At 38.4% G+C, this 26862-nt stretch overlaps 1 protein-coding gene across 3 annotated transcripts in view; it reads left to right on the top strand.

Annotated features, from left to right (window-relative positions):
- The window catches only part of VPS8 (VPS8 subunit of CORVET complex), a 246408-nt gene that overhangs the window by 106554 nt on the left and 112992 nt on the right, over positions 1-26862 (top strand). For all 3 annotated transcript variants that reach the window (XM_082693431.1, XM_082693433.1, XM_082693432.1), the window contains exons 25-30: positions 2489-2531; positions 4185-4257; positions 4548-4667; positions 18920-18991; positions 24613-24732; positions 26242-26298. In XM_082693431.1, coding sequence (XP_082549557.1) covers positions 2489-2531; positions 4185-4257; positions 4548-4667; positions 18920-18991; positions 24613-24732; positions 26242-26298 — 485 coding nt within the window. The remainder of the gene's footprint in view (positions 1-2488; positions 2532-4184; positions 4258-4547; positions 4668-18919; positions 18992-24612; positions 24733-26241; positions 26299-26862) is intronic.

A 26862-nucleotide genomic window follows, 5' to 3' on the forward strand; every position in this document is an offset into this window, starting at 1 on the left:
TATTGTCAAGATATCATTTTTTTTTTCTCAACTTGTTATACAGATTCAGATGTAATCCCAATCAGAATTTCAGGTAAGTTACTTTTTGGATATTGATAAACTGATTCTAAAATTTATATGGAGAGACAAAAGACACAGAAGAGCTATATTGAGAGAACAACAGAGCTGGCAGACTGACACTACCCAAGACTTAGTATAAAAGCTACAACAATTGAGACAGGGTGGTACTGGAAAAAAAAAAAAAAAAGGTGAGTAGAACAGAATAGAGAGCCCCAAAATAGACTCCCACAAATATAGTCAAGTGAACTTTGACAAAGAAGCAAAGACAATGCATTGGACAAAGGTAGTCTTTCCAACAAATAGTGCTAGGACAACTGGACATCCATACACCAAAAAAAAAAAAAAAAAAAAAAAAATGAGAAACAGAATTTACACCCTTTACAAAAATGAGTCCAAAATGGATTTTAGACCTAATTATAGAATGCAAAACTAGGGGAACATCTAGAAGATAGCATATGAGACAACCCAATTGCCTGTGGTTATGGTGATGAATTTTTTGATAAGGAAGCATTCAATGGAAAGAAGGTACCATCCATGAAAGAAATAATAAGCTGGACTTTGTTAAAATTAAAAACTTGTGCTCTATAAAAGACAGTATTAAGAGAAAGAAAATAATCCACAGATTGGGAGAAAATATTTGCAGAAGACTGTTACCCAAAGTATACAAAGAACTCTTGAAACTCAGCAATAAGATGAGCAACTGGATTTTTAAAATGGACAAATGATCTGAATAGACATCTCACCAAAGAAGATACAGAGAGGTCAAGTAAGCATATGAAAAGATGTGCAACATCATTAGGCCAGTAAAAATTAAAACAGCAAGATACCACTACATGCCTGTTGGAATGGCTAAAATCTGGAACACTGACAACACCAAATTCCGGCAGTGATGTAGAGCAGCAGGAACTCTCATTAGTTGCTGGTGGGAATGCATAATGGTACAGCCACTGTGGGAGACAGTTGGGCAGTTTCTAACTAAACTGTGTAATCCAGTAATTAATGCTCTTTTGTTTTTACCTAAAGTAGTTGAAGAACTTCTGTCCACACAAAAACCTGCACACAGATGTTCATAGTATCTCTCTTCATAATTCCCCAAATTTGGAAGCAACCAAGATGTACATTAGTAGGTGAATGGATAAACTGTGGTACATCTGTACTGTGGAATATTATTCAGCACTAAAAAGATATGAAGTGTCAAAGTATGAAAAGACGTGGGGGAAACGTAAATGCATATCACTAATGAAAGAAGCCCAGCTGAAAAGGCTGCATATTCTGTGATTCCAATTACATGACATTGTGGAAAAGGCAAAACTATGGAGACAATAAAAGAATCAGTGTTTGCTAGGGTTTGATGGAGAGGGAGGGATGAATAGGCTGAGCACGGAGAACTTTAGAGTCTGTGTACATCTAAAGTCACAGTGTTTGTACATCAGCATACATTTACCAAAATCCATAGAATGCACAACATTAAGAGTAAACCTTAATGTAAACTGTGGACTTCATGTGATGATGTGTCACTGTAGATTCATTGATGATAGGAAATGTACCACTCTGGAGCAGATGTTGATAGAGGAAGAGATTGTGTGGTGTAGAGGTAGGGCATATGGGAAATCTCTATACCTTCCTCTCAATTTCGCTTTGAACCTAGTGAAACTTCTCTAAAAAATGAAGTTTATTAATTTTTTAAAAGTTTCAAAAAGGAATTGAAGCAGTATGTAATTATTTGTATAATTTTGAGCAATTCAAGTTTATTAGTGCTTCAAACAGCATAGATTTGGAGTACTTAGAAAAGATTACTGATTAAGAGAGGTACACTTGCTTGCATTATGCCTGTTATTCATGTATCAAAAATAAAAACTTCAGCTTATCGTCATTGTTACCAATTACAGATTCCTATAATCTGCACACCATAAGAATTACTGATCACTTGATCCATTCTTGAGTCTCCTGCTCTGTTCTACGTTGCCCCTAACCCCTTGGCCTAAAAGTAATCTTAGTCTCTTACTCTAAATACTTGTGAACAGTTGCTTTCTCAGCCCTAGAGCACAGTAAGTAGTAAGAGTCCATGTTACAAATGAGAAGACATTATAGTTATACCTTAATACTACTTAATTGGTCTTTAACTCATCAACTCATTGCCTGTTCTACACCTTCCCCTGGTCCCGAGCTACTGGTTAAGCCACCAGTGCATGGTTCTCTACCCTCAGATGTATGCCTTCTACTGTAACCTTGTTTGACTCATGGATTCTGTATCTGTGAAAAGAATCTAACGGAAATTCTAAAAACAAGAATTAAAGTGGTCTTATCTCAAATTGTGTATTATTTAGGGAGATACCTTAATTGCCAAGTTTTATTTTTTTCCACATTAAGATTGTATTTCTGAAAAGGTTTTCAGAGGTAATTGCTGAAGATACTTTTTCTATTTCAGATGAGCAAGTTGTTATGGGCAACAAGCTTCTTGTATATATTAGGTAAGAGATCTGTTTAAAAAAACTTATTTGTGTTCTTCCATAACCACCTCCCCCAACCCCCCGCACCGTATTCTTATAGGTGTCGTCATCTCCTCTATGTATAGTGCTTTCCATGTTTCCATGTTCGCATGTACAGTATGATTCTCAACTGCGGGTGATTTTGTACCCCCTCAGTGAACCCCCCCTCCCACCCTGAGTTTCTGCAATATTTAGAGTCATTTTTGTTTGTCACAGCTGGGGCTGGGGGAGGGATGCGGCTGGCATTTTGGGGGTGGTGGCCAGAGATGTTGTTGGCGTCCTCCTGTGCACAGGGTAGTCCACACAATGAAGAATTGTCTCTATCAAAATATCAATAAGGCTGAGGTTGAGAAAGACTGGCGGTGGAGTATTTTACATTTACTACTGTCAGCTCTGCGATATGTGTTGTCTCTGTTTTATATAAAAGGGCAAGAGATATGTTTAGATCTTGAGAAAGTTAGTGACAGAGGTTAAGCTGTGAACTGTTTATCTCCTTACTCTCCAAACAGGAGACTGTGCAGGCTCAGAATTGTGTCCTGCTAGAACTTTAAGACAGATGACTGGCTGCTAGACTAGCAGGCAGGAAGATGGCAGAACCTGCCAGAGTGTTATTGTAGCTCCTATCTAGTTTCAGAGTTAGCTTTGAGACCTGTTTCACACTTGTTACATTGATTCTTGAAAACAGTACAGCACCTGCCTGGTACTCTATTATCTGTACTTTACACTTCTTAGAAGATGCTGTCCCTAATCCAACGTTCAGAATTGATGACTAGTTCAAGACGTTTAAGATCAATCTCAACCGGGGCTCCTGGGTGGCTCAGTGGGTTAAGCCGCTGCCTTCGGCTCAGGTCATGATCTCAGGGTGCTGGGATCGAGTCCCGCATCGGGCTCTCTGATCAGCAGGGAGCCTGCTTCCTCCTCTCTCTCTCTGCCTGCCTCTCTGCCTACTTGTGATCTCTCTCTCTGTCAAATAAATAAATAAATAAAATCTTAAAAAAAAAAAAAAAAAAAAGATCAGTCTCAACCCCCCACCCCTGCCAGTGAGGACATACTCAGAAGACATCTTTATAGTTCAGCCCACAAGGCATAACCCATAAAGCATTAGCTATAAGGAAGGTCTGATTTAGAAGTAAAACTGAGCAGTTAATTTCTCATCAGGTCCTCCTCTCCCTGAAGACTTGTCCTATTGAGGACATTTTCCACACACTGGTTAGCCTAGCTCATTCCCTGGCTTTGATCACTGTTCTTAGAGCCACTGGCTCAAAGTCCCTGAGAACATTAGGCTTTTTGCCGGTAAATCATAGCACAGTGGTGCCATTAGGCTTTTTCTGGTGCTGGGTGTGAGACCTTCAGATGTTCTCATTCCTTTCTGTCCACTTCTGCAGCCTGGGTTTTTCTTGGGAAAAATGAGGAGAAATCAAAGTGCTTACTCTGTCACGGGATGTGTTCTTTCACCACCATCCCTGTTGGCCCCAGTTTCTGAACGGGCTCTCACCTTGATCGAATTTGAACTTGACCTGACAAAAGCTGAGCCTGCTTAAAAATCAAATGACTATGTTGGGTTTGAGAAACAGTGTGCTACCTGAAGTCAGCCCACTACAAGTCACCAACTCTGTTCTCTTTCTTTTCTCCTAGCTGTTGTCTTGCGGGCCGAGCCTATCCCCTTGGTGATATCCCTGAAGATCTTGTTCCCTTGGTTAAAAACCAGGTTGGTGCTATTTCCACAGCATTTTTATGATCACTTCTTGTTAAATGCAAGAAAGAGGAACTGTAATTGAGGGTTACATGTGAGTCAGGAGCTGTCTGCAGTGGTAGCAGAGAGCCTCCCCCCTCATCACGGCCGCCAGGAATTAGAGCTGAGACAGGTTAGAAAAGTTATTAAGTGGTAGCAATTTAGGCCAAATTTGACCTGCCTTTATTTTGTCCAAATGGGAATCCTTGCTTCAGCAAGATACTTTGTAAGGAGAGAAAATAATCAACATTTCTTTCAACTTGCAGGTTTTTGAATTTCTGATTCGCTTGCATTCAGCAGAAGCGTCCCCCGAGGAAGAAATCTACCCCTATGTTCGGACTCTGCTACATTTTGACACAAGAGAATTTCTAAATGTATTGGCACTGGTAAGAGATAATATGGTTTTAAGGTATTTTTAGAGGAAACAGGGTGATAAATTCTTTTTAATAGAAAGAAGGATGTGTATGCAGGTACAATTTTTAGCATGTTTAATTTTGTTCTGCCCCCCATATTTCCTAATTCTTTATCTCCCTTCCTTCCCTCCCACTCCCCCCTCCCATCCCCCCTCCAATCCTCCCTCCCATCTTCCCCTGTGTCTGTCTCTTTCTACCACATCCTTATCAAAAAGTTAAAGCAGTATTAGATATGTGTAGCATGTTTGGTTTCATAAATTATAGTAGTTGACATACTGAATATGGAAGAAGGCTCTGACGGACTTGTAGTGGTGATGATTGTGGAAGTCACTGGAGTCTAAATGGAACACGGAAGCTTCCTGCTAAAAAAGTGATGTTATGCATATTTAATTAAAGATGGATTTGAGTGAGCCAGGTTCTCCGTGCAAATGCTCCCAAGGGAATAATTATATATATATTATATAATATATCGTTCCAATTAAATAGGATTATAATGTTTTTAAAAAATCTTTGATAACATGATCAGAGTTTACATTACAGTGTTTAGTGAAGCCAGAGCCTCACAATGTATAAGACGCACACAAATGTTATATATACGAGGTATTTAGAGAAGAAAGACCAGAAGGAAATACACCTAAATATTGTTAGTGATTAACTGTGAAATGGGGCAAATTTCTCTAATGATCGTACATTTATAAGTTGAATAATGTAATAAACTGTTTAAAAAATGCCTGTGAGAAGGAAAAGATTCCCAATTATATTATACTTTTAATTGGTTTATTTGAATATCTGACATCAGAAGTGGTAATTTTAATTGCACAGAAAGAAGGGAGAAGAGACTTAGAAGTGGAAGTCCGACCTAGTTGGTTTAAGAAGCTTTAGAGAACATAAGGGTACTTGCTATCTAGCATGTAGAAAATGAGAAAGAGAAAATCATGAGCAGGTTACAGAAAGAGTGTGTAGAGCAACAAAAAATTCTAACTCATTTTCATTTTTGTAAGGGCTCTGGTAGCACTGAAGACCATGTGGAATTGTGCTGACATCTAAATTATGTTACGAGGATTGACAATGAGGCTATAGTACAATCTCGTTTGCTTGACAAATAGTTGAGCACCTAGTATATCACATGGTCTGTACTGCCTGGGGTGTACCATTGCCTTACAAGCTCTAAAGCCTGTGTTGGTGGAGAATGAAGAGGATGTAGACTTTGAGATCAGTAATTATGCACAATGCAGTGATGCCATTGGAGAAGTGCAGGATGCCGCGCTCACCCCTACGAGAGAATCTCATGGGAGGTTTGTTAAAGAAGGTTTCTTATAGGAAATGATGTCCACGTGAGTCTCAAAGGATGAATAGAAGTTAGGTTAAGGTTAGGGAAAAATATTCTTGGAAGGAGGACAAAATATGTAAAAAGACCTGGAAACAAGACAGAGCACGGTAGGCTCAAGGAATTGGGGGGGGGGGGGGCGGAAATCAGTATGACCGCATCCCAAAGTGTACGGAAGCCTATAGTAAGAAACAAATCTGAAGAGGTAGCTGAAGATGGAGTTTTGTAACCTATGGTGAGAAGTTTGGATTTTACGCTGGAGCAGTAGATAGCCACTAAAACATTTTAGGCAAAGGAATATCACAATTTATAGTTTAGGAAAATTCCCTCTGACTATTGTATGAAAATGGGTTGAAATAAGACAACTTTAAAGGCAAGAAGATCTGTTAGCAAATTTTTGTACTTATCTAAGTACAAGTTAAGGGTGCCTGGGTGGCTCAGTGGGTTAAGTGTCTGCCTTTGGCTCAGGTTATGATCCCAGAGTCCCAGGATTGAGCCCCACATTGGTCTCCCTGCTCGGTGGGGAGACTGCTTCTCCCTCTCCCTCTGCCCCTCCCCCTGTTCTTTCTCTCTCTCTCTCTCTCTCTCTCAGATAGATGAAATCTTAAAAGAATAGGAAGATTAAAGGAGACTTGAATTAGGGCAGTGACTCTAGGCATAATAAGACGTGAAAGGATTTGAAAGATATTTTAGGAAGCAAATTGGCCTTAAACTTGGACTTACTGCGTAGTTGGATGTGAAGGATAAGACAAATGGGAAGCATCAAAGATTCCTAGATTTCTGACTTGCTTAACTGGCTGTATAGTGGTTTATATATTCAGTAGGCAATCAGGAGAAACCAGTTTCTTGGGAGATGAGGGGGTAGGACAGGGTTATGGTGAGGGATGGGGGAGTACAGATATTAATTCTCCTTTGGACTTAATGAATTTGAAATGCCTGAAAGATATGTGGAGGTTTTCTTCCATGCTTGTATCAAGTGTTGGCCGCAAGCCCAAGTACCAGAGCTGGAGAAATTGGTAAGGCCTAGGATCTGAAATCCTGAATTCACTACCTATTTTGCTATGATTGATTGATCATATAACTTTCCTAATTCAGTTAATATATCTTAATAAAAACATTTTCAGGGAGACACAAAATAATTTACATGACAGATTTTTAAATCACAGTTTACTACCTTTTTCATTTAGGAATATTTTCAAGTAAAGTTTTTAAATTTTAGTTTCCTTGAGGTATAATTTATGCAAAATGTAGTTCATCCATTTCAAGAGAAGACTTTGACAAATGTATAGTCTTGTGACCTCTCCTGCAATCCAGATATGGAACACTTCCATGACACTTGCAGTTTTGTGGTTAGTCTCAAACCCCATCCACTGCCAGTTCCCAATTTGCTTTCTAACACTGAAATTTTGCCTTTTCCAGAATGTCCTTTAAATAAAATCATAAGCTTTGTAGTTTTGGGAGCTTCTTTCACTTAAAATAATGCTTTTGATATTTATCAATGCCGTTGCTTATATCAATAGGTTGTTCCCTTTTTTGAAGTTTTTATTGAAATTCCAGTTAGTTAACATACAGTGTAATATTAGTTTCAGGTGTATGGTATAGTGACCCACTACTTCCATGAACCCATGCTCATCACAACATGTATACGCTTTCATCCCCACGCCCGATTTCCCCCATCCCTGCCCACCCACCTCACCTCTGGTAACCATTAGTTTGTTCTCTAGAGTTAACAGATCACTTCTTGGTTTGCCTCTCTCTCTTTTATTCCCTTTGCTTGTTTGTTCTGTTTCTTAAATTCCACATATGAGTGAAATCATATGGTATTAGTCTTTCTCTGACTATGTTCACTTAGGTAATACTCTCTAGCTCCATCTATGCCATTGTAAATGGCAAGATTTCATTCTTTTTTATGGCTGAGTACTATCCCATTGTATGTATATACCATATCTTTTTTCTCCATTCATCAATCGGTAGACTCTTGAGCTGTATTCATAATTTGGCTATCGTAGATAATGCTGCTATAAACATCAGAATGTGTGTATCCCTTTGATTTAGTATTTTTTGTATTCTTTGGGTAAATAAATACTCAGTCGTGCAATTGCTGGGTTGTGGGATAATTCTAATTTTAACATTCTGAGGAACCTCATACTGTTTTCCATCATGGCGGCACCAGTCTGCATTCCCACCCACAGTGCGAGAAGGTTCCCTTTTCTCCACATACTTGCCAATACCTGTTGTTTCTGTGTTGTTAATGTTAGCCATTCTGACAGGTGTGAGGTGATACCTCATTGTAGTTTTTGATTTGCATTTCCCTGAGTGAGGTTGAGCATCTTTTCATGTGTCTGTTGGCTGTCTGTATGTCTTAGAGAAATGTCTGTTCATGTCTTCTGCCCATTTTTTAATTGTATTTTTTTTTAGGTGTTGAGTTTTAAAAGTTCTTTATGTATTTTGGATATTAACGCTTTATCAGATACATCATTTGCAAATATCTTCTCCCATTCCATAGGTTGCCTTTTAGTTTTATTGTTTGTTTCCTTTACTGTCCAGAAGCTTTTTAATTTAATGTAGTCTCAGTAGTTAATGTTTGGTTTTGTTTTCAGTACCTCAGGAGACACATCTAGAAAGAAGTTGCTATGGCTGATGTCCAAGAAGTTACTGCCTGCGCTCTCCTCTAGAATTTTTTGGTTTCTGGTCTTATATTTAAGTCTTAATTAATTTTGAGTTAATTCTTGTGTATGGTGTAAGAAAGTGTTCCAGTTTCATTCTTTTGCAGGTGGCTGTCCAGTTTTCCTAACACCATTTGTTGAAGACTCTGTTTTTTCCCCCATTGGATATTCTTGCCTGCTTTGTTGAGAATTATGGGTTCATTTATGGGTTTTCTATTCTGTTGCATTGATCTACATGTTTGTTTTTGTATCAGCACCATAGTGTTTTGATTACAACTTTGTACTATAACTTAAAGTCCAGAATTGTGATGTCTATAGCTTTGCTTTTTTTTTTTTTTCCAAGATTGCATTGGCTATTTAGGATCTTTCATGGTTCCATACAAACTGTAGGATTGTTTGTTCTAGCTCTGTGAAGAATGCTGTTGGTATTTTAATAGGGATTGCATTAAATCTGTCCATTTCTTTGGGTAGTAGAGATTTTTAACAATATTTTATAGGGGTGCCTCGGTGACTTAGTCACTTGGGCGTCTGCCCAGGGTTTTGGGATTGAGCCCTGCATTGGGCTCCTTACTCAGTAGGGAGTCTGCTTCTCCCTCTCCCTCTAACTGCGGCTCCCCCTGCTATCTCTGTCAAATAAATAAATAAATAAAAACATTTTAAAAAAAAAACTGTTTTTCCCCATCCATGAGCATGGAATAGCTTTCTATTGTGTCATCTACAGTTTCTTCCATCAGTATTTTACAGTTTTCAGAGTACAGGTCTTTCACCTCTTTCATTAGATTTATTTCTAGATATCTTACTGGTTTTGGTGTGGTTTATTCCTTAATTTCTCTTTCTGCTGCTTCATTATTGGTGTTTAGAAATGCAACAGATTTCTGTACATTTATTTTATATACTGCAACTTTACTGAATTTGTTTATCAGTTCTGGCAGTTTTGGGTTGAGTCTTTAGGGTTTTCTATATATAGTGTCATGTCATCCGCAAATAATGACAGTTTTACTTGTTCCTTGCCAATTTGGATGCCTTTTATTCCTTTTTGTTATCTGATTGCTAAGGCTAGAACCTCTAGTACTATGTTGAATAAAAAAGGTGAGAGTGGACATCCTCATTTTGTTCCTGACCTAGAGGAAAAGCTGCCAGTTTTTCTCCATGTAGGATGATATTAACTGTGGGCTTTTCTTATATGGCTTTTTTTATGTTGAGGTATGTTTCCTCTAAACCTCCTTTGTTGGGAGTTTTTATCATGAATGATTGTTGTACTTTGTCAAAGGCTTTTTCTGTATCTGTTGAAAGGATCATATGGTTCTTATCCTTTCTTTTGTTAATGAAAGGATAACAAAATTTTGTGAATTTTGAACCAGCAACCTGGGAATAAATCTATTTGATCACTGTGAATGATTTTTCTTTAATGTATTGTTGGATTTGGTTTGCTAGTATTTCATTGAGAAATTTTACATCTGTGTTCCTCAGGAATATTGGCCTGTAGTTCTCTTTTTTTGTGATGTCTATCTGGTTTTGGCATCAGGGTAATGCTTGCCTCATACAGTGAATTTGGAAGTTTTACTTTCTTTTCTATTTTTTGGAATAGTTTGAGAAGAATAGGTATTAACTCTCCTTTAAATGTTTTAAGTAGCTATTAACTCTTCTTTAGAATTTGCCTGAGAAGACATCTGGTCCTGAATTTTTGTTTGTTGTGAGTTTTTTTTAGTTATTAAGTTTCTTTGCTGGTTATTGGTCTATTCGAGTTTTCTATTTCTTCCTATATCAGTTTTGGTAATTTATGTATTCCTAGGAATTTATCCATTTTTTCTGGGTTGTACATTAGTTGGCATATAGTTTTTCATAACATTCTTCTATAATTGTTTGTGTTTCTGTGGTGTTGGTTATTATTTCTTTGCTCTCATTTGTGATTTTGTTTAATTGGGTCCTTTCTCTTTTGTTTTTGATAAGACTGGCTAGGGGTTTATCAATTTTATTAATTTTTTCAAAGAACCAGCTCCTGGTTTCATTGATCTATTGCATTTTTAGTTTCTATATCATTCATTTCTCCTCCAATCTTTATTATTTCCTTCCTATTACTGTTTTGGGATTTGTTTGTTGTCCTTTTCCTAGCTCATTTAGGTGTTAAGATTGTTTGAGTTTCTTCTTGCTTTTTGAGGTGGGCCTACTATGTACTACTGTGTACTTCCCTCTTAGAACCACTTCTGCTGCATCCCAAAGCTTATACCATTGTGTTTTCATTTTCATTTGTGTCCATGTATTTTTTTTAGTTTCTTCTTTTGATTTCCTGGTTCACCTGTTCCTTGTGTCGCATGTTGTTTCACGTCCTTGTATTTGTGGTCTTACCAGACTTTTCTTGTGGTTGACTTCTAGTTTCATAACGTGGGGGTCAGTAAAGGGGCATGGTATGATTTCAGTCTTTTTGTACTTGTTGAGACCTGTTTTGTTACCTAATAGGTTATGATTTATTCTAGAGAATGTTCCACGTGCTCTTGAAAAGAATGTGTATTCTGCTGTTTTAGCCCAACTGGTCCAGCGTGTCTTTCAAAACCACTGTTTCCTTGTTGATTTTTCTGTTTAGATGATCTGTCCATTGATGTAAGTGGGGTGGTAAAGTCCCCTACTATTATTGTATTATTAATAGTTCCTTTATGTTTGTTACTAATTGTGTTATATATTTGGGTGCTACCATTTTCAGTGCATAAATATTTACAGTTGGTATATCTGGTTGGATTGTTCCCTTTATTATTATATAGTGCCCTTCTTTGTCTCTTGTTACAGTCTTTGTTTTAAAAATCTAGTTTGTCCAATAGAGGTATTGCTACTCTAGCTTTCTTTTGACATCCATTTGCATGATCAGTATTTCTCCATCTCCTCACTTTCAATCTGAAGGTGTCTTTAGGTCTAAAATGACTCTCTTGTAGGCAGCATATAGATGGGTCTTGTTTTCTTATCCATTCTGACACCCTATGCCTTTTGATTAGAGCATTTAGTCCATTTATATTCAGTTATTATCAATATGTATTTATTGCCATTTTATTACTTGTTTTGGAAGATTTTTCTTTGATCCTTTCTTGTCTTTCTCTCATCTTTTACTGATTTTCTTTCGTGATGTATTTGTATTTCTTTCTTTTTATTCTTCATGTGTTAATTAGGGGGTTTTGATATTGGTCACCATTAGGTTTGTATATTACCTCTTTTGTAAATAGCAGTCTGTATTAAGTTGATGGCTATTCAGATTGGCACTGATTCTTTTCTCTACACATTTTGAGTATATGTTATTACATTTTATATCCTTTTTTGTGTGTGAGTCCTTGACTGAATTTTACAGAAATGCTCATTTTTACTGCTTTGTGTTTCCTGCATTTATACTATCACTTTTATTTTCTCCTTTCCACTCGAAGAGTCCCCTTTAATATTTCTTGCAGGGCTGGTTTACTCATCACAAACTCTTTTAGCTTTTTTCTGGGAAACTCTTTATCTCTCCTTCTATTCCAAACGGTAGCCTTGCTGGATAGAATATTCTTGGCTGCAGATTTTTCCTAGTCAGCGTTTTGACTGTATTGTGCCACTCCCTTCTGGCCTGCCAAGATTTCTGTTGAAAAATCTCTTTGAAAAGAAAACCCTAGCCTTATAGGTTTTCCCTTGTAAGTTAATGACTTCTTTTGTTGCTTTTAACATTTTTTTTTATCACTATATTTTGCCATTTTAATTATGGTACGTCTTGGTTTTGGCCTGCTTTTGTTGATTTTGATGGGAGTTCTCTTTGCCTCTTGGATCTGTAAGTCTGTTCCCTTCCCCAGATTAGGGAAATTTTTAGCCATTATTTCTTAAAATAAATTTTCTGCCCCCTTTTCTCTTTCTTCTTCTAGATGCCTTTAATATGAATGTTATTATATTATATTTAGTAGAGTAACTGAATTCCCTGAGTCTATTCTTGTTGCATAATTTTTTTCTCTCTTTTGTTCAGCTTCATTGCTTTCTGTTACTGTTTCTTCTAGGTCATCAATTCATTCCTCAACTCTACCAGCCTGCTGTTCACTGCATCAAATGTGTTTCTAATCTCGTTTATTACGCTCTTCATCTTTCTTTTTAAACTCTTTTATGTTTGCGGTAAGGGTCTTATTGATGTCTTCTGTTCTTTTCTCAAACCCAGCGTGTCGTCCTATGATTGTTGCTTTAAATTCTCCATAAGGCATGTTACATGTATCTGTTTCACTTAGATCTCTGGCTGTTATTTCTTGCTCTGTCTTGTTCTTTCATTTAGGATAAATTCCTGTCTTCACATTTTGTCTAAATTGCTGCCACCTTATGAGGGTTAGAAAAGCCAGTTATGTGTCCTGCTCCTGGAAGTAATGGCCTTATGATGAAGAGGTCATGTAGTGTCCAGGGCCTGTCACTTCAGGGAATGTCATCAGTGTGTACTGTGTGTGTTCTGTTGTGTTCTGGCTGCTCTATCCTTCATGCCAGTCATCTGCAGAGACTTTACTTGCTTGCTGTGGACATTGTTTCATCGCTGGCCTGAATGTGGTGAGTTTTAACTAGGTTTACTCTGATCTGCTTGTAAAATGAGACCTGTCACCACCTACACTGGAACTGAGGCCCTGCAAAACTCTCTGGTCAGGCTACTTAGTGTGGGTGTTCTTGGGGAGGGGCTCACCAAGCTGGGACTGAGGGAAGTGTGACTGAGAAGAGCAGTTCTACTAGAGCTCAGAGGGGTTGGGCTGGGGTGAAAGCAAGTTAGTCAGCCAGTATTACCTGCAGGTGGCTCTTTGTTTATACTGAGTTGTAGCACCAGCCAGCTCCTTTCTGGGAGGGAGTATGCCCATGAACATTGCCTCTCAGGGATATGCTTCAGAAGAGCAAATAATCTCCCACTGTGTCCCTCAGGCACTCTTCAGATTGCTGTTTCCATGGTATCTGCCCCCAAATTGTTTGTCTGCCTTCTCTCCAGGAGTATTGCAGTACCTTCTAGGCTCTATCCCAGCCAAGCCTGCTGACCTTTAAAATTCCAGGCTTTAAGCCCTGCTTGTTGCAAGAAGTCATAAAACTCAGCCCCTCTCATTTCCTAAGCCAGTGGCTTTAGGGAAATGTTATCCTTATGCATTCTCCTGGGTGCTCCTCTCTCTCTCTCTCTCTCACTCACTCTTATTCTCACTTTGCTGTGACCTCTCTCCCTCCTTTTCACAGCAGTTTCAACCCTTTGCTCCTCTAAACCACGTCACCATGCTTTATGCCTTCTTCAGTGTAGCCTCTTTTCTCCCTTTAGTTGTGGAGTTTGTTCTGTCAGTCTTCAGGTCAATTTCTGGTGTATGTAGGATGATTTGATAGTTACCTAGTTGTATTTGTGGGACTAGGCGAGCCTACGGTCCTTCTACTCTGCCACTGTCTTCTTCCTAACCAGTTTTTTCCTTTTTATGGCTGTATAATTTTCCATTTTGTGAGTATACAATTTGCTGATCTGTTCACCAGTAGATGGTCCTTGGAGTTGTTTTGTGTTTTAGGCTCTTATGAATACAGCTATTATGAACATCTACATAAAGGCCTTTGTATGGACATACATTTCTGTTTCTCTTGAGTAAATACTAAAAGCTAGAATTGCTGGGTCTTTTGTTAAATGTATTCTTTTACTTTGTCAGAAACTGACATGCTGTTTTCTAAAGTGGTTCTACCATTTTACATTCCTACTAGAAGTATAGATGAGTATCAATCATTCCTTCATCTCACCAACACTTGGCTATAGTTGATCTTTTTAAATTGACCATTCTAAAAGGTGTGTGGTGGTATCTCGTGGTTTTTATCTATATTTTCCTTCTGACTAATGATATTAAGCATCTTTTCATTAAGATAGATTGTAGAGAAGATAAGTTTGTCATCCATATATTCTCTTTGGTGAGAATATCTGTTCATTTTTTTTTAATTGTGTTTATTTTCTTGTCTGGTTTTAAAAGTTCTTTACAAATTTTATTTTATTTTTATTTTTTTGGTTTGTTTTTTTGTTTGTTTTGTGTTTTTTTTTTTATAATTTTTTATTTTTTATAAACATATATTTTTATCCCCAGGGGTACAGGTCTGTGAATCACCAGGTCCACACACTTCACAGCACTCACCAAAGCACACACCCTCCCCAATGTCCATAATCCCACCCCCTTCTCCCAAACCCCCTCCCCCCAGCAACCCTCAGTTTGTTTTGTGAGATTAAGAGTCACTTACGGTTTGTCTCCCTCCCAATCCCATCTTGTTTCATTTATTCTTCTCCTACCCACTTAAGCCTCCATGTTGCATCACCACTTCCTCATATCAGGGAGATCATATGATAGTTGTCTTTCTCTGCTTGACTTATTTCGCTAAGCATAAAATGCTCTAGTTCCATCCATGTTGTCGCAAATGGCAAGATTTCATTTCTTTTGATGGCTGCATAGTATTCCATTGTGTATATATACCACATCTTCTTGATCCATTCATCTGTTGATGGACATCTAGGTTCTTTCCATAGTTTGGCTATTGTGGACATTGCTGCTATAAACATTCGGGTGCATGTGCCCCTTTGGATCACTACATTTGTATCTTTAGGGTAAATACCCAATAGTGCAATTGCTGGGTCATAGGGCAGTTCTATTTTCAACATTTTGAGGAACCTCCATGCTGTTTTCCAGAGTGGCTGCACCAGCTTGCATTCCCACCAACAGTGTAGGAGGGCTCCCCTTTCTCCGCATCCTCGCCAGCATCTGTCATTTCCTGACTTGTTGATTTTAGCCATTCTGACTGGTGTGAGGTGATATCTCATTGTGGTTTTGATTTGTATTTCCCTGATGCCGAGTGATATGGAGCACTTTTTCATGTGTCTGTTGGCCATCTGGATGTCTTCTTTGCAGAAATGTCTGTTCATGTCCTCTGCCCATTTCTTGATTGGATTATTTGTTCTTTGGGTGTTGAGTTTGCTAAGTTCTTTATAGATTCTGGACACTAGTCCTTTATCTGATATGTCGTTTGCAAATATCTTCTCCCATTCTGTCAGTTGTCTTTTGATTTTAACTGTTTCCTTTGCTGTGCAAAAGCTTTTGATCTTGATGAAATCCCAATAGTTCATTTTTTCCCTTGCTTCCCTTGCCTTTTGCGTTGTTCCTAGGAGGATGTTGCTGCGGCAGAGGTCGAAGAGGTTGCTGCCCGTGTTCTCCTCAAGGATTTTGATGGATTCCTTTCGCACATTGAGGTCCTTCATCCATTTTGAGTCTATTTTTGTGTGTGGTGTAAGGAAATGGTCCAATTTCATTTTTCTGCATGTGGCTGTCCAATTTTCCCAGCACCATTTATTGAAGAGGCTGTCTTTTTTCCATTGGACATTCTTTCCTGCTTTGTCGAAGATTAGTTGACCATAGATTTGAGGGTCTATTTCTGGGTTCTCTATTCTGTTCCATTGATCTATGTGTCTGTTTTTGTGCCAGTACCATGCTGTCTTGATGATGACAGCTTTGTAATAGAGCTTGAAGTCCGGAATTGTGATGCCACCAACATTGGCTTTCTTTTTCAAATTTTAAATGCAAGTTCTTTATCAGATTACATAAGCTTAGCAAATGTTTTCTACCAGTCTAGTGTGTCTTTAAAGACTAACAGTTTTGTTCAAAGATATCACTCAGAATTGATTATTTGGGGTTGTTTTTACCATGTATACTGTAGGCCTTTTCAGGGTGTCAATTCATGTCTTTATTTCAAGAAAGTTTTCTTGAATTACAGATTTAAGTGCTTTATCTACTTCATTATTTTGTATTTTATCTTAAACTGCAATTATTTGTGTGTTGTATTTTCTTTATCTTTATTTGTCACCTTTTCTTTGATCTGTTTTACCTTTTAATTTACATTTCATTTTCTTAGTTCTTTTCATTTATGTTTTCTAGTTCTCCTATTTTACTTTTGGTCATGTCTTTTCTCCCAAGGGTGGCTTGTATGCCTTTGTACTTCACGCACTGTGTCATTCTCCATTAGGCCATCTTTGCATGTTATTCCTCTCACCAAGCATTGTATAAGTAGAAGTGTCTTTGTGGAATGATAGTGTTTTTTTGTTTTTGTTTTTGTTTTTAAAGATTTTATTTATTTATTTGACAGACAGAGATCACAAGTAGGCAGAGAGGCAGGCAGAGAGAGACGGGGGGAAGCAGGCTCGTTGCTGAGTAGAGAGCCTGATGCGGGGCTCGATCCCAGGACCCTGGGATCATGACCTGAGCTGCAGGCAGAGGCTTTAACCCACTGAGCCACCCAGGCGCCCTTGGAATGATAGTGTTTTAATAGTGATACACCATGGTAGTGGCAGCTGTTAAGTTCAACCAAAATATGTCATTATGTATATCATAATATTCATACTGTGGTGTATTACCACTTAATTATGCTTATAGAAGTAAATGTTCAGTATCTGTTTCAAAGTAGTGAGTACATGCTGCCAAAAAGGAAAATAGACGAGAAGTTCTTTTTTACTAGCTGTCACTGCTGTTGCTTTTTAATACTGATGTTAATTCTCCATGATTTTGTGTTTTCGTTGAATAGCATTTGTATTAGCAGATAATACTGTCTATTTGTATCTGCAAAGTGACCTCTCACTTTGGCAAGATGGGGTCAGGGTAGAGTTATGTGTTTGTGTTAGTGTGTTCATGTTTGTTGTTTTTGTAAACCTGCAGATAGAACTGAGAGACTTTCTGGTTCATCTTTCTGTCTTTAGACAGGGTAATATTTAACCCTCTTAAACATTAAAATATCTTCTATTTGAATTCCCAGATTGAGAGTTCCTACAGTCTCCTTGGTAACTTGTGTCAGCATTTTCCAATTAACTGACAGCAAAATAGTTTAGTTGAAGAAATAGTTTTTAAAAAAGAAAAGATTCTGTTTTTGTCTGTCATTAAGCAGACAAGCATTCATTTGTTTAAAGCACTTAGTGTGTGTCAGGAAAGTAGAAGGAAGGGCATGCTAGCTGGAAAACATCATGAGGAGAGGTACTTGGGAGAAGTTGGGGAAGTTCAGGGTCCATTTACAGGGTAGCAGTATTTGGGTTGAATGTAACCATGATGTAGTCTTGGAAGTTGATGGCTGTGAAATTCCTTCTTTTTTTTTTTAATCTAATCATTTAAATTTTTATTTATTATTTATTTTTAAAAGATTTTATTTATTCACTTGACAGACAGAGATCACAAGTAGGCAGAGAGGCAGGCAGAGAGAAAGGGGGAAGCAGGCTCCCTGCTGAGCAGAGAGCCCGTTGCGGGGCTTGATCCCGGGACTCCAGGATCATGACCTGAGCTGAAGGCAGAGGCCACTGAGCCACCCAGGTGCCCCATAATCATTTAATTTTTAAGTGGGACAATATGTAGGGTTTTTTTTTTTTTTTTTTTTGGAAAATAAGCAGTAAATTATTGGTGTATGGATTCAGATATTTCTAAGACCCACATGTGCTACATGAAAACCAGGGAAAAGATCTTCAATTCTTTCATCATTTTTATTACTTAATAAATAATTTCATTTCAGTTTTTTGGTAGTGAACACAATTCTTATTCTCATATATGCATTTTGTAAGTATTAGGTATTTTCAGAATCTGACACTGTCATTTACTTTGGTGTATATTCTTTGAAAATATATTTGGCACTACTTGCACAGGGATATAAAAGTGCTATAGTTGGCAGTGTTTTGAAAATAAAACACCTAATCTTTGTGTGTGTAGGCTTGAGGATTTTAACATTGTGATGGTTTTAGCATAATTTTTAGGAAATTACCTATCATTGAATATCATTTTGTTTTTAGTTGTCATGGAAATGATGAAAGTTATTTTTCAGGAAAGTTAATGAACTGTACTTCAGCTATTATTTCCAAAGCGTATTGGGAATGATGGCAGAGCATGTAACCTATAGTTCATCTTCTCAAACCCTTGTTCAAAAGTTGCCTTTTGTCATTAGTGTTTTTTCTTTTTCATTGCCTATGAACTTTCTCAAATTGCTCTTTGGTAGTGTGATAGTTGCTATATTTTTATACTTACTATTAATTTTTCAAGTCCCAGGATACCATGCAATAGTATATGCTATAGCTTTCTACCTAACTCACTAAAAGCAACTTATTATTTAAAGGTATATAAGGAAAAACCTGATGAGGAATGGTTACCTTATTTGGGATTTTACCAGACTATTAATAAGAATTTAATAACTTGTTTCCTTCTAACATTTGCAAATAATTATTTTTAAAAATTTCTTCCTGTTAGACCTTTGAAGATTTTAAAAATGACAAGCAAGCTGTAGAATATCAACAAAGAATTGTGGATATTTTGTTGAAAGTAAGTATTCTGAGAATAGATGTCTTTGTATTGATGTTTGTTTGTTTGTTTATTGGGGGGAGGGTTATAGGGAGAGGGTTAGAGAAAATCTTATGCAGGCTCCATGCCCAGTGTGGAGCCTGATGCAGGACTTGATCACATATCCTGAGGTCATGACTTGAGCCAAAATCAAGTCATATACTTAACCAACTGAGCCACCAGGTGCCCCGTATTGGTGTTTATTTTAAGAAAGCTGAATTGTTTTACAGCAAGTTCTAAAATGATTCTCTTTAATGAAGCAGTGTGTTCAATTCATTTAAAAATTTTATTGTGATATCTTTGTCTTTCAAACCTGAATAAAATACTAATCATTTTTAAAAATGTATTTCAGCTGTAGACCAGATATAGGATATAAGGTACTACTGTGAAATGCATATTGTGGTAGTTGCTTTATCAGTATGATTATGTGAAATAATTGTGACTAACTCAGAATGCTTTGAGAAAATAATTAATGTGAAGAATTTTCTTCCATCTCATACCAGCCATGCTGTGTTGCTTAGTTGGTACTGTCATCTGACCATGGCACTGAGATGGTGGGCACAACTTAGAAGGATTAGAGGCACACAGAGATGATCATCTCAGTTTAAATCTAACCAGATTCAGTCCAAAGCTATTTTGAGATCCATGCTACTGCAAATGAATGAATGCAGAGACAGATTCTTTTCCTTTCCATCTGCACAGCTTGAACCAGGCCAGTTTCTTCTTGTAGTTGAAATCTTAGAATTTTCATCCTGTTCATTTGGCTGTAAAATGGAGGTTTCTTCCTTTTAGTGAATTTTAGATTATTTTGGGCAAGAGAGCAAATCAAAACATTCTCTAATTGTGTATTACACTAATGCATTACATTTATAATAGCTCTTTATAATTTTCAAAACACATTTATATACATTATCTTATTTGAGCTATTTATTGACCTTGTAACATAGGCACTGATGAATATGAGACTAGGATTTGCTCAGCCTCCAAATAATGCCAGTTTGATCCAGGTAGGGGGTGTGGAGAATTTTTACTTGGGTCTCCTAAACAGTCTTGTCCTCCTTTAGTTTGTGATCTTGCCTTTCTTTTATTCTTCTGTGGCTCCCTATTGGATCAGTTGGAATTAAGTTCCACTGTGAGAGAAAATAAAAATAACAATAGTTTAATTGTGATGGGAGTTTATTTTTCTCATGAAAGTCTGGAGATCAGCAACCTGTTCTAGTAGAGTGGCTTCACGGACTTACCAGGGATGCAGATGCCTTCTGCTTTAACTGTTGTTATTCTTAGTACATGGTTTCTGTCTTTGATCCAATGGATGGCTCTAGCCATCACCTGAACATTCTAGCCAGTCTGAATGCAGAAAGAGATGAAGCAGAGAGTTTCCTCTCTCTAAGAAGACTTTTTAGAAGTTGTATACTACAATTCAGCTTACAACATATTGATCAGAACTTAGATATATTGCTTCTCAGCTGCTAAGAGAGATTGAGAAATGTACTCCATGTTATGGGTGACCATGTGTTTAGCCTAAAATGAGGAGTTCTGTTTCTAAGTTAGGAAGGAAGAGCAGATGTTAGAGCACAATTCCTGATTTCTGTCATACTCATCTGAAGTTTGTCGAATATGACATCCAAGATCCTTCTGTATTTTCTGGTCCCTGATTACTTCTTTATAATTGCTCTCTTCTCCTGTCCCTGACCCACCCCCTGTGGCACACACATTCTTTGTATTAATGAACTTCTCAACTGTATTAAATTATTGCGATTCACTAAACTGCATCATCTCTATGTCTTACGTTCTTTGTGTGAGTTTCCTTTCATCCCATCATACCCTTCCTTCCCTTTCCCCGCCTGGCAAATTCCTAACCATTTTCCAAGACAGAACTCAAATATCATCCACGAGAAACTCCTTTAGAATCCTTTCCACACTTTGAGTTTGATTAGTTGCCCCTTCTCCATGTTCATACTTATGCAGCACATGGCACGCTGTAAGGGAATTATTTACAGGTTTGTTATTTTCCTGCCTGGAAAATAAAGTTGAGTTTCCGTTAAGCAGAGACTATGAGGATTTTTGTGTGTGTCATTGTTTTAACATGCCCCGAGTATGTCCAGCACAATGCGTGCATGCTGATAAGTGGTCAAGACATGTTTGCAAGTTGAGTGAATGGGAGTTTGAATTTAAAACTGTGCCAAGTTGGAGGAACAATCCAGATGAAGAAAATAGCACTCCGTGAAGTACTTAAACTATTACAGTTGGTGAATTGCTACCCTCGTATATTGTTTTGTATTGCCTACCTTGGGTCATTGAAGATTGAACTCTTGAGATTATTTTCTCATTTCTGATGAGAGAGTCCTATTAACAAGTGTGCTGCTGACAGAGCCAGTGAACATGGGAATGGCAGCAAGCACCAGAGAACTGGATGAGCATCAGAGCTAAGGTGATACTATGTGTCTGAATGACTACAGACATGGAAGTGAAAAGCTGTTACTTTGTGACTTTATATAAGATTGCTCAGAAAATTTTTTTAAGCCTGGTTCCTGGAATAGGTAAGAGAAGAATGGAGAGAGATCAGAATTTTGAGGATGATAACTGTTAGACACTTGGTGAGGTGCCAAGGGAATTGGCTGAGAGTTAGAAGTGTTTTCTCAGAAGGTGTTTCTAGGATCAGTTGGTAAAGTGGTCCACACCTAGAGAGTGAAAGGATGGGGAAAAGCCAAGCGGAGCAGTAGCTGGGCCCAAAAGTTGAGTCTAGGAAAGCACCTGCGCACGGCAAGGGAGTGATGATGGAGTATCTTAAAGCGATAGAGAGTTCTTTGAATATTGTCAGTTGGAACTTAGAAACCTCAAAGATTATAACTTGAAGTATTCTCCAACTGTGGTAATGAATTATGCACTTGAGCAAGCTGTGGTTGCCAGACTAAAGCAGGACGACTTAAAGAAAGGGGCACACTGCTAGCAAAATAGGAAGAGGTAGGCCAAAAGCTGTGTGCCCTGAGGGAACATTTTACAACAGGAGCAGTCTTACACTTGATCTTCAGGTGAGAGTATGAGAGGGAACAGGACAACCAAGGGAACAGGACCATCAATGGATGAGACAATTGGTTGTTCGGCTAATCCCAGAAATACCTGATCTTCCTTCCCTGTATTCTGCATTTTCTTTCTTTGCTGATGGTGTCATCCTCGGAAGTGCCTATCAGGCCCAAGTCTGTCGTTGTTTATTCCTCCTTTAGCCACACGTTTCCACTCAGGTAAATCCTTGTCCTGTTGCCATCCTCTCTGCAGGGCCTTTTGCACCTGTTCCTGCTTTTGTTTTCATGATCACCATCCTGGTTCAGACCACCTTGTCTCTCTGTTAGACCCCTGCAGTCACATGCATCTCACCTGGGCTCTTTATCTTTTAATTCTTCCTTGTGTTATTTTATCCTGTTCACTGCCAACTGAATAATTTTCCCAAGTGCAGTGCTGATCACAACCAGATCTCCTGTTGAACATGTTTAGTAGCACCCCAGTTGGAATAAACTCTAGATTCCTTGGAATGACATTTGAGGCCTCGTCTTTTCAGTCTGCTGTCTCTCTCCTCCTCATGCATGCTGCTACATTCTAGTCATTCTAGTGAAACACATCGTTTCTTCAAACACACTTGTGTTTTCCTGTGTCCATGCTTTTGCTCACACTCTTCTCTCTGCCTTGGTAACTCTCTCCTTTCCAAACTTTTCTCGTTTCTTTTCAAATTCCCTTTCTCATTTTCTCCACCATGCTTTTATAACCACATGTTCTTTCATAATGTTGGTCACATTGTGCCTTTTATTTATTTGTTTTTTAAGATTTTTTATTCACTTATTGGAGAAAGAAAAACAGAGATAGTGAGAGAGAGTACACGAGTGGGGAGGAGAGGGACAAGCAGGCTCCTCAGTGAGCAGGGAGCCTGATGTGGTCTTGAACCCAGGACCCAGTTAAGGCAGATGCTTAACTGACTGAGTGACTCAGACATCCCCACATTGTGCCTTTTATTTCAGATTTGTTACTTGATTCTCCTTGCTTTCTTACTGATTACCTGAATGCGTTTCCCTTTCCATCTTACACCCAGGAGGTAGACAGGAGGTGAGAGCTCATTCAAACCAGAGGAGTGATTATGATTGGATAACTGTATGTGCTTGTAACAAGCTTGTTGCCCGAAACCATTTGTCTAAGGAACTGCTTGTAGACAGGGCAGAAGCCATTCACTTCACTGATTCCTGGGCTAGCGGACTTCCTTTTCTGGGACACCTTCACTCTCAAGTTATCTTGCTTTTAAAAAAAGAATAATAATTTTTATTGTAGAATAATGGACATACAACATTATACTGGTTTCAGGTATATAACATAGCAAGCGATTCAATATTTACATACATGAAATGGCTATTGCAGTAAGTCTAGTTAGTTACCATCTGTCACTACACAAAACTGTTGCAATATTATTGACTTCCTTATGCTGTACATTTCATCTCTGTGTCTTATTTATTTTATAACTGGAAATTTGTACCTCTTAATCCCATTTGCCTGTTTAATCACGTCCTCTCCTCCCCTCTGGCAGCCATCAGTTTGTTCTCTGTGCCTATCCGTCTGTTTCTGTTTTGTTTGCTTTGTGTTTTAGATTTCACATATAAGTGAAATCATATGGTATTTGTCTTTCTCTAACTTATTCTATTTAGCATAATGTCCATCCATGTTGTTACACCTGGTAAGATTTCGTTCTTCTTTGTGACTGAGTAATACTCCACTGTATGTTTGGGGGTGTGTATGTATACATGTATGTGTGTGTGTGACATACCATCTCTTCATCCATTCATCTGTCGATGGAATTTAGGCTGCTTCCATAGCTTGGCCATTGGAAGTAATGCTGCAGTAAACATAGAGGTGCGTGTATCTTTTTGAATTAGGGTTTTTGTTTTCTTCAGATAAATACTTAGAGATGGAATTCCTAGATCATACTACTTTGTTTTTTGAGGAACCTCCATACTATTTACCACAGTGCTGCACCAATTACGTTCCTACCCACAGTGTGCATGAGTCTTCCCTTTTCTCTACATCCTTCCTTGACAGGTGCTCTTTCTTGTCTTTCTGATACTAGCCAATGTGGCAGGTATGAGGTGGTACCTCACTGTGGTCTTGACTTGCATTTCCCAATGATTAGTGATATTGAATATCTTTTCCTGTGCCTTCAGGTTAACGTACTTTTAAACCCCAGAATTGCTCTCTTCTTCCTGTGTTGGTAGGCAGCTTTTTGGTATGGTTACTTAAACTTAATTTAAATTTAACTTTAGAAGGATTCTCTTTTAAGAATTCCAGAGGGAAACATGTTTAATATTTCTTCAAAAGCCAGCTCTGGCAATTCAGTTCTTACTCAGTTGTGCCTAGAAGTATACCAAAAATCACTGAAATGTTTTCCTTTCAGAATATGAAAATAGTTTGTGCTCCTGGCATTGAACTCCATTGAATCCAAAAGATTCTATAAAAGAATCTTTTCCTGATCTTCGAAGAGTAATAGGGCTTCTCGCCACCTTTCTAATGGTATAATTTTGTGTCAAACCAGATGGTGTATGGAGTAACTGGTCTCTTTTGCTCACCAGGTTATGGTGGAGAATTCCGATTTCACTCCCTCACAAGTTGGGTGTCTCTTCACATTCCTTGCCCGGCAGCTTGCAAAGCCTGACAATACCTTGTTTGTAAACAGAACCCTTTTTGATCAGGTGCGTGTCTTTAATTATGAGAATTGGTTTTATTCTCTTTACTGCTCATAGGAAATGACTGGACTACACATTTTCTTAATGTAATAGCCTAGCAGGTAAATGTCTTATCAGGTAGGTGCCTGGTCTGGTTTTTAATTTGGATTAAATTAGTTGTCAATTTTTTTTTTAGATTTATTTATTTATTCATTTGACAGAGAGAGAGAGAGAGAGAGAGAGATTGCAAGTAGGCAGAGAGGCAGGCAGAGAGAGAGGGGGAAGCAGGCTCCCTGCTGAGCAGAGAGCCTGATGCGGGGCTCGATCCCAGGACCCTGGGATCGTGACCCGAGCCAAAGGCAGAGGCTTTAACCCACTGAGCCACCCAGGCGCCCCTAGTTGTCAATTTTTTGATGTTGTGTCTGGATAGTATGACTTCGCCTAGTAACTTGCTATCTTGGGAGTATGGCTTGTGGAGATTGGTTTATAGAAATTTTTGTTCGCTGTTATTCTGTTGCTCTAAATTGCCTAGAATTCTTTGCTCAAGAATTTTTCAATTTAAGAATTCATGCCACTCGTTGGTAGTACGTCTATGATGTTGATCATCTGGAAGACAGATCATTATTAGAAAGTCTGAATTTCCCTATACGTGACTTTGTCTCTGAAGGTATCTCCTAATCCCAGTTAGATATCTTCTGTATATCTATAGGCAGGTGGCAAAGAAAACACTTTTTATTTGGAGAAAGTTCCCAGTAATGACTAGCATTTATTGAACACTTCATAGTACCAGGCTCTGTTCCAGGGTTTTTTGTTTTGTTTTAAAGATTTTGTTTATTCATTTGAGAGAGAGAGCACAAGCAGGGGAAGCGGCAGAGGGAGAGGTAGAGGCAGGCTCCTGGCTGAGCAGGGAGCCCAAATTGGGACTTGATCCCAGCATCAGGGGTTCCTGACCTGAACCAAAGGCAGACAGATGCTTAACCAACTGAGCCACTCAGGCGCTCCTGTTCCAGGGTTTTATATGTATGTGTTGACTCATTGCCATTGTATTGGTAGCCCTGAGATTGGTATTGTTGGTACCTTCTGTTCTGCAGATGAGGAAACTAAAGCCTTGGAGGGGTTATGTCACTCATCCAAGTCCATACTTAATAAGTATTATTATCAGCAGTAAGTGTTGTTATTAAATGTTAAAGAGGTTAAGACTCAAATAAATTCAGGTGGCCTGACTCTGTAAAGTCCATGCTTTGCCTGGTCCATTGTATTCAGGGATCTTAAGGTTAAGGTGTACAGATGGCGCTGTCTTCCTGCCATGTTTCTGAATAGTAAGGATAAGATAGATACATATTAAGTTGTTAACATCCTTGAACCTGCTGTGTCTTCTGACAGGCTAGTCAGGAAGCCATATATCTGTGGGGCTTGTTATGGCCAAGTGTGAGTGAATTGATGATACAGAAAGGGTGTTTCCTGTTATTTTCATTACTACAGTGTTATGGCATCCATGTTGGTATCCAGTAAAGAAAATACCTTTTCTTTCACCAGGTCCTTGAATTCCTCTGTAGTCCTGATGATGACTCCCGACACTCTGAAAGACAGCAGGTATGAACTACTGGAACTCTTTTTGCTAAAGGATGGGAAAGAGGACAGAAAAAGCTAGAAAGAATCCTTCTGTGCTAGACATCATGAAAGAAAGGGGAAAGTTACTTGCGCCAAATCCTAATACTGTGCTAGATGGCGGCAACCAGAAAATAGTGTGGGTAGTTGTTAAAGGTACAATTGTAAACAATTTATATCAAACTAAAATCTTAGGCAGGCTGGACTTGTCTGCATTCACCATGACATCAAAAAGAGTTACTCATCCTTCTCTATGAAGTCACAGCAGTTGGCACCTGTTGTGTTCTGCTTTCTGCCTGGGCCATTTATCTGATAACTACCCTAGCTGCTGTGGCTCTGAACCAGAAAGGCTGCAGGCTCCTGAGTATTGGGACATCCAACTTTAGGGAGTGTCCTATAGCCCCCCTGCATTAGGGGTAAACATTTCTGGAGACTAGAATCCCATCTGTCGCTCCACTAATCACTAAGAGATTATAACTGTTTGGTTACTACTTCTTTCTAGTTAAGTCACTTTGAGTGTCTCTCCCAGGAGTAGCCTTCAAAGATTAC

This window comes from Mustela nivalis (assembly GCF_964662115.1).
Source record: "Mustela nivalis genome assembly, chromosome: 1".
Lineage (NCBI taxonomy): Eukaryota > Metazoa > Chordata > Mammalia > Carnivora > Mustelidae > Mustela > Mustela nivalis.